A 7431-nucleotide genomic window follows, 5' to 3' on the forward strand; every position below is an offset into this window, starting at 1 on the left:
TTGCTTGATCTTCCTATAAAAGCCATCAGTATGTGAAGTTGTTATCATCTTTGTGTACTTACTCTTGTGTAAAAGATAGTGTGATGACCTCTAGCAGCTAGTTCTTCGAGGATCTCTAATACCCAAACGACATGAGACGATCCACCCATGCTACAAGCAAATAGAACATTCTTTGGTTCACGGAAGTTAGCTGCCAGATCAAACGTTTCTTGAGCTGATCCAATAGTCAATTGGCTTGCTGCAGTAAGCAAAGCAAGTGTGATGGTAGATAGCTTCATTAAACAGACGTATGAATACAATAGAAAGAGGTTTCACTCCTTTTTTTTCCATCTGTCTTTTTATATTTATGGCTGTGTTTATCTTCTTGGCGGAACACTGCCGGGGACGGAAGACGGAGAGTATTTTTCCGTGAATGACAAAATTAGGGATGGCTGCAGTACAACAAACATTAAGTACCTGAGTGATATTGAATAATACACTTCTTCCAGAAAGAGATGCCGGGCTGACTTATCGCTTTTTCGTCTAAATTGTATTATAAAAATTGCAAAAATGCAACTTTACTTTCTGAAAAAGACTGTAGCAATAACAGCATCCAACAGTTATGAGCAATGATCAGTCACTTTATGTTGGAGAAATCCTGTCGTGCCGATAGTTTAAGAAACAATATGAGTCATTCGTATAATAACGGAAGCATGCCCTTGATAATGAACTTCTGCACAAAAGTCACTCAAGGCTGCGCCCGATTAATGTGGTGTGTGTCTAAAATTAGTTAAATTATAATTCACACAAATCGTCCATACAGGTTGGCAAGCTGCACAACAAAGGATGAACAATGTCCGTAGAACCCCGCAGGTAGATAACCCCGAAAGATCCCTGAAACCCGTCACAGAATACCTTTTTTTTTTCATTTACAATACCATGCACAAGTAAATCGTAATGTCCAAAAGATTAAAAGAAATAGGAAGCTTAACCCTTTGTTTATAAAGAAAATCAAAAGCGCAAGATAAGAAGCTAGTAAGTCTTAGGCCAGATGTCGATAGTGATGATGAGATTGATCAAGAAGTACAAGAAGAAGCTCAGAAAATGGATGCTCTCATGCGTCAATTACTAGGAAAAGAAGAAGAAGAACAAGTAGGTAACGAGCAGCTAGAACAAGATATAGTAGCAGGTATAAATACACGCATAAAAATACTCGTCAAGTACTGACTGCCTTTTAAAGAAGAAGAATTTTCATTTCGGTTATTCGCACACCAACCTTTGGCAAAGGTAGCTATTGCAGAAGACACAAAAGATGATGATCAAGCACAAGCAGTAGCAGATATGCAGCAATTAGAATTTGATGAATATGATCCAGAATTTATGGCTAGAGTAAAAGAAGCTGCGATTGACTATAAGGATATTCTACGACAATCTACTGTGCCTTATCCAGCTATGCAATTTCCTCATCGAGTGATAGATATCAATAATGTAAACAAGTCAATCACTGAAAAATCAAAACGAAAGAGAAAAAGCAAAAAGCATCGTGATTTTGAAAAGAGGGTCAAGGCAGGAGAAATCAAAGCACAGCCCAACATGAGAAATCCAGATACACTAGGAGGATGGCCAGGCTGGCCAGGTCAGTTGACACGAGTGTCGATCATCAATTATATAAGTCCAAGGAGAAAAGAAAAAACGCTTAATAAGCCACGATCTATGAATAAGTCCTTTTCAAGAGGAGGAGCAAAACCACAGTTTCATTTGAAGAGACAATACAACAAATAAAAATAACCTAGAAAGGATTTTTTTTTTTTTGCTTCTGCATTACTAAACGAACTGACAGGAATCTATTTAGACAGTAAAGTGCAAGGCATAATAGGGACACATTTAAATCACCACCGAAATGATAACATAAGGATCTCAGGACCAATCAAAGTGGCTGTGCGGTGGCGCCCTCACTGTCAAAAGTTCCTCCTCGCGTCAACGAGAGATGCCTTGATAAGATTTTGTAACCTGATTCAATATATGATATCAGGATTAAACAAATGTTTATGGCTGCATTAACATCCCTTTGCCAGACCTGTTGTTATTCTCGTTAAGGCCATTTTCGCTTGTTTTATGGACAAGTGCTTACAGTATCTTGACCATTACCAACTGAACACAGTCTGCATTGTTTCAACTGGTAAATGGCAGGTAGGAAACCTATAGGCCTAGCTTAGCACTAACCAAACTTAACTCCATATATTATACGACTTACTGCTTGGCCTTCTTTCTGAACACTGTAATGTTTGACAGATGACATGATGGTCATCGTCTAAGCATTGTTGTGCAGCATTCTTTTTTCCTCCTAGACGTAATTGTTTTTTTCTTTTGGAACATAAAGAGACTTCATACCAGCAATTGCAATTTAATCATATCAATTACATACCTGTGATTGTACACTAGTGTCTGTGTTTCATGCTTTTGGTCCAACTTCCTATGACACTTGCAACAAGTAATACTTGTTCGAACTTCATCGACAGAGATAACAATTGCTTTTTTTGCCAGTGCCCTTTGTGTCCTCTGTGTATGATCAAGACCATTAGTACGTATGATTAGCTAAAAGTTTCATATTAATATACCTTTTCTAGTATAGGTGTATGCCCCTTCTTCGTTTCTGATAAGCTTACATTGTCATACGCAATCACTGTTCTCCTGCCATCATCAACCTGGTTTGTTTGATTGCTCTTTTTAAAGGATCTCCTTGCTTTCTGTCTTGTTTTTGTGCTTGTCCTATGTGCCAGCGTGCAAAGGGCTCCAGGAGATGTTTTCACCAGCATAAGCTGGCACATGTAATCGTCTGTAATTTGTCGATTACTATACAAATATCCTTTTGTTTCACGATGATTGTATCCCTTCATAAAGCAAAATATTCTATACATTGCAAGAGTTAAGCATGGTAATAATGATCATACAGCTACTTCCTTTTTGCGATATTTGGATAGTACTTGCAAATAATCTAGGACTGAACTGCTGTTCCTACTGTCTAAACTCGGTATTTCATTGTATGCTACCTGCATCCCAGCAGCCGCTCTATTCTTTAGTTCTACTTGCTTTGACCATTCAAAACCTGAGCGCACCCTAAAGAGATATCAAAATACTATTGCAAAAGCAAATACATACTTACTTGTACTCATTGTTCGAAAACTTTACTGTTCTTTCCTTCACCGTTTTCTTGCTGTTGACATCTTCTGACAAGCCATTTACCATGACGAAGATATCACGAAGCCCTATATACGACATAAGTAACCGATTTAATTATGACCCATAAGAATTGAGTATGTCACATTATTAGCTAATAACGTGTTTTGTTGTTAGCCTCTTTGCATTATTCATCCTTAGAGTATAGATTTATAGTAATCTCATACGACAAGATTAAGTATTTATAGGGTAGATACGACATGGTCATTAGGATTTTGTAACCGCGTGTGCTTCTTTTGTTGAATGTGTGAGGAAAGGGACTATCTACACCATATAGTGAGACAGGGGTAAAGGAGTGGGATATGTAGTTAATAAGTGTTCTTGAAAAGAAAGTGCTGATAAGCTTGAAGGTGCCTGTTGTTGTGAGGAACGGAAGAGTTGAGTCTTTGCGTGGTCAATCAAGAACATAAAGTAATTCATAAGCCATAGCTCAGTCAATGGGCCATAAGTACCCAATCAGACGAGCTTACTAATCACATTGGTTGCCTATGACACGTAATGCACTGTAGTAATGGTCAACGATACAGCAAAATGAGCCAAATTATACTGTATTTTTATTAATTATTGACGTTAGTTTTATAAAATATTGTTGTAAAATAAAAAAAAATATTTTCGTAAAAAGACGACAAAGAAAAACACGTTTGAATAAAGCGACATTATATCAAAAGAGAGAGAGATAATGAGTATATGTAGAAAAAGAGAGAAAGAGTATGTTAGTATTAGAGCACATATCCTAATATTAGTTTTACTTACCACCAAGGTGCATTCTGGGGAGGGTAGCGATAACTATCCAGGAGAAGTTTAAACAAAAAAAAGGAACGGAGGACAGAGAGAACCCAGGGCGTCAGAAGAGACTATTGGGGAACGTTCCAGATACACGCCAGAGAGCAAAGAGGACGGGACAAGCGAGTCAGAGCAAGGATCATGTGGCATTATTTTCGATCACAGGCGAATTTACTTTCCAGATTTGATGGTCGTACCTTCTGGCCCGATGAAGCTGCTGCACGAGCAACACAAGCAATCAAGCGAATACATGATGAAAATATCTATAGAGAGCGTCTAAAATCATCTCGCTCAGGTTAACGCAACCTTTATTTTGTTCCGTACTTCTATGTTCTTTATTATTTTCTTTAATAAGTACAAGCTAACTGGCGGTACTTGAATAAAGTATACCATTTTACAAAAAAAAAAAAAAAAATTTACTTTCCGGAAAGAGTGTATAACTTGCAATACGCTAAACGTATAAATAAGCTTCTCTTTTTCTTTGTACTTTCTCTTTATTGGAATGTTCAGGAGTAAATGAATCCTCACAAATGCTTGTCCTTGTCTTTTCTTTCGGTTTCTTTATGTCTTAAACCAATCTCAAGTTGCCTCATAAGCTTAGTATTGATTAATATGTATATAAGATTGAACAGCCCATGAGGTAATGGAACAATGAGTTGCTTCTCAGAGACTATGTTTCAAAAATTCAGACAAATAAACAGGATGAACAAGAGATTAATGTCAAAAAACACCGTCTAGATACTCTAAGGCAACAGAGCTTCCCTCAAATAAGTGATGGAAGTGAAGGGGCAGAGATGCTTTATACAGTCTTCAGGCGCTAGATTTCCAGATATAGGAAATCAAGAACAAGTGCAGCCTGACTGTTCAACACCGTCATACACCAAAGTACAGCAGATCAACTGTAAGAGAGCTCCTTTATATGGATAGAAACTTTTAGAACGATTGTTCAAGGCAACAGAGAAAATTAGGGGGAAAAGGGAAGGTGAATGCATCTGCAACTCCAAGTGAAGATGTTTTGCTCAGTTTTATCTAAAAAGAAGGTTATGCTTACATTCATTTTGTAAACTAACTCTGAGGAATATTCAATACCTTAAGGAACAAAAGATCAAAAGGAAAAGCTGGAAACACAGGTGTCGACAGCATAGTATGCATATCCTATGATCTTACAAATGATTTCTCTGCCGCCAACTGTGATACAAATAATCAAACATTGGACTTTAGCCGCCTGGGCGCTATCCAGCAAAGATATGCAAGTGCAGGTACAGAAAAACACAAATAAAGTCCGCGGCTTACCTGGAAAATGCATGGAAAACAACTTCGCAACAACGGCTCCTTCACCATTGATAAACTACAACAAAAAGTGAACATTTTATTATGGTGTGGGGGATAGGCTCAGACATAAATACTTTACAATCATAAAGTGCCCACTTCAAGTTTGATAGATATGGGAACTGTCGTATTTGACCATGTCTAATACGAATCTTTACGTGTGAGATTACATTTGACTTAATTACATGTACCTTAATTAGTACTCCGGCCTCTTTTAGTACAACCTAATTTCTTTTTGCTATGAGTTCTTCCTCCAACTTCTAATGAAAAGGATAAAGCAAAGGTTTATTACTTCTTTGCTTTTATTCTACCATTACCGACTACTAACAACAACAACTACAATCAATACCTCAAGAGCTTTACTGGTGCTATACTATTCATCAGAACGCCAAATGAATCTAAAGTGCATCATTCTATTGTGGGTAATACTATTCTATCAATCGAACTGCCCTATATCCTTACAATCTGCAGCACTATGACTTAGCACATGGTAATATTTACAATACGTGGGCATACCCTTCCAGTACGCATGAATAAAGCATGGAAGCCCCGTAGTCTTATCATTCTTAACCCAGGGCAAAACATGGGTCAGTTCAAAGCTGAGAAAGTTCAGGAGCGCGACCTAGAACCGTATATGCAGTTCCGATATATGAACAGGTAACAGTATGAGTGTGGACGCCTCTATCTCAGATTTTTCCATAATTACTAAGTGTTAAACGTAAATTTTCTAATAACAGGTCAGGTATCAACCAAGGCAACGTCTGCAGAGTGACACGCTTAATGATTGTGCCTGGCTTGCAGACATGAGCAGGTCAAATGATATATTGACCGTTATCGAATCGAAAGCTTAATTTCAGTGCTTCGTTTCGAAAGGCACCACAGTCAAAACTAATTTCTAAATAGCAATTATTTCCAGACCTGAGCATTTTGAAGCTAACAAATTATTCAAGCTGATAGAATGCAAGTTTGTAAATCTCATTATCAGACTCTCTTCGGACAGTAATATCAAAAAAGATAGAACTGGGTGACTAAGGTACGCCCAATAAGTGGTTTCGACAACCACTGGCTTGTTAATCGGTTGTTTAGATGTATCTTTGAAAGGTAGATGAGCTGTCATCATTGTTGGATCTATTAGATCTAGAGTGAATAAGACAAGTCCTGATGACTATAGGACGCTAAAGAGCCTTTACATAAGCAATGTGCGTAATTTGGCTTTGCGATCTAGCCGTAGTTTTAGGAAAACCACCTTCGTCGGGTGACTTAAAACTGGAAAGCGGAAGAACTACGATGAATGCGCTTTGAAATGATATGTCAAACGTAAAAAACTTTATTTTATTTAAACTATAAATAAAAAAGCGTGGCTCAGAGAGAAATGTACCACATCATTTGTGCTCATTTCGGCAAACTAACAAGAAAGCCACAGTATTTTATTCTCATTCCTCTTGCTGTAGTATCAATATGCTTGATCATGCTTTTTTGTTTCTTTGTTGACTGAATACCTTTAAGCCTTTCCATAGAATTAGTCATCCATATTCTTGCATTATCTGAAAATAAGGACCCATACGGTCCTGCCCTCGTTATGATACTCACTATGGCTGTCGTTAACTTGCATCTTTGTTATAGTCTCTTTGTGTCTATCAAGATTTAAAAATATAACTGAAAGTAAATATTTACTTTCCTTTCTAGTACACAACGATGGCTGAGATAAGAGTTCTAATAAACATCAGATGAACTAAATCAAGAGCTTGTTTCTGTTACGCGTCATGCAATTCATGTTGTTTCCTTCATTTATCAAGCATAAAAGAGTACCTTTTGCATGAGCTACTTTGTCATTACTATTTGTACATATTACTCAGATAACCAACCTATTGCTTGTTACACTCGATAGTACTTCTTTCATGCAGATATATTTATTTCTATATGAATTGTGCAGGAAGATCAACATAGCTTTAAATATAAAAGGAATATAAAAAGGGGACAAGTTTAACTTCTCTTTACTGTATTCATTCGTCTGTTTAATGAAGCTATCTACCATCACACTTGCTTTGCTTACTGCAGCAAGCCAATTGACTATTGGATCAGCTCAAGAAACGTTTGATCTGG

The 7431-nt window shown here is 37.3% G+C and overlaps 3 protein-coding genes across 3 annotated transcripts; 1 reads left to right on the forward strand and 2 right to left on the reverse strand.

The window, feature by feature from the left end:
• RHIMIDRAFT_9653 (uncharacterized protein) lies at positions 1 to 483 on the reverse strand. Its single transcript, XM_023615939.1, has 2 exons — positions 457 to 483; positions 1 to 375 (listed from the first exon to the last, which is right to left on the reverse strand). Exon 2 carries the CDS (start codon positions 276 to 278, stop codon positions 45 to 47), a length of 234 nt encoding a protein of 77 aa, XP_023471308.1. The 5' UTR covers positions 279 to 375; positions 457 to 483; the 3' UTR covers positions 1 to 44.
• Positions 484 to 832: 349 nt separating this feature from the next.
• On the forward strand, positions 833 to 1761 carry RHIMIDRAFT_233027 (uncharacterized protein; the record flags this gene model as incomplete). The annotated part of the gene is made up of 3 exons (XM_023607867.1): positions 833 to 852; positions 987 to 1168; positions 1220 to 1761. 3 exons carry the CDS (start codon positions 833 to 835, stop codon positions 1759 to 1761), a joined length of 744 nt encoding a protein of 247 aa, XP_023471309.1.
• Positions 1762 to 1833: 72 nt separating this feature from the next.
• On the reverse strand, positions 1834 to 3188 carry RHIMIDRAFT_9687 (uncharacterized protein). Its single transcript, XM_023615943.1, has 5 exons — positions 2646 to 3188; positions 2405 to 2538; positions 2234 to 2343; positions 2111 to 2178; positions 1834 to 2056 (listed from the first exon to the last, which is right to left on the reverse strand). The coding sequence occupies exons 1-5, from the start codon at positions 2895 to 2897 to the stop codon at positions 1907 to 1909; spliced, it is 714 nt and encodes a 237-aa protein (XP_023471310.1). The 5' UTR covers positions 2898 to 3188; the 3' UTR covers positions 1834 to 1906.
• Between the last annotated feature and the right edge of the window lie 4243 nt (positions 3189 to 7431).

This window comes from Rhizopus microsporus, assembly GCF_002708625.1.
Source record: "Rhizopus microsporus ATCC 52813 unplaced genomic scaffold scaffold_1, whole genome shotgun sequence".
NCBI classification, from domain to species: Eukaryota; Fungi; Mucoromycota; class Mucoromycetes; order Mucorales; family Rhizopodaceae; genus Rhizopus; species Rhizopus microsporus.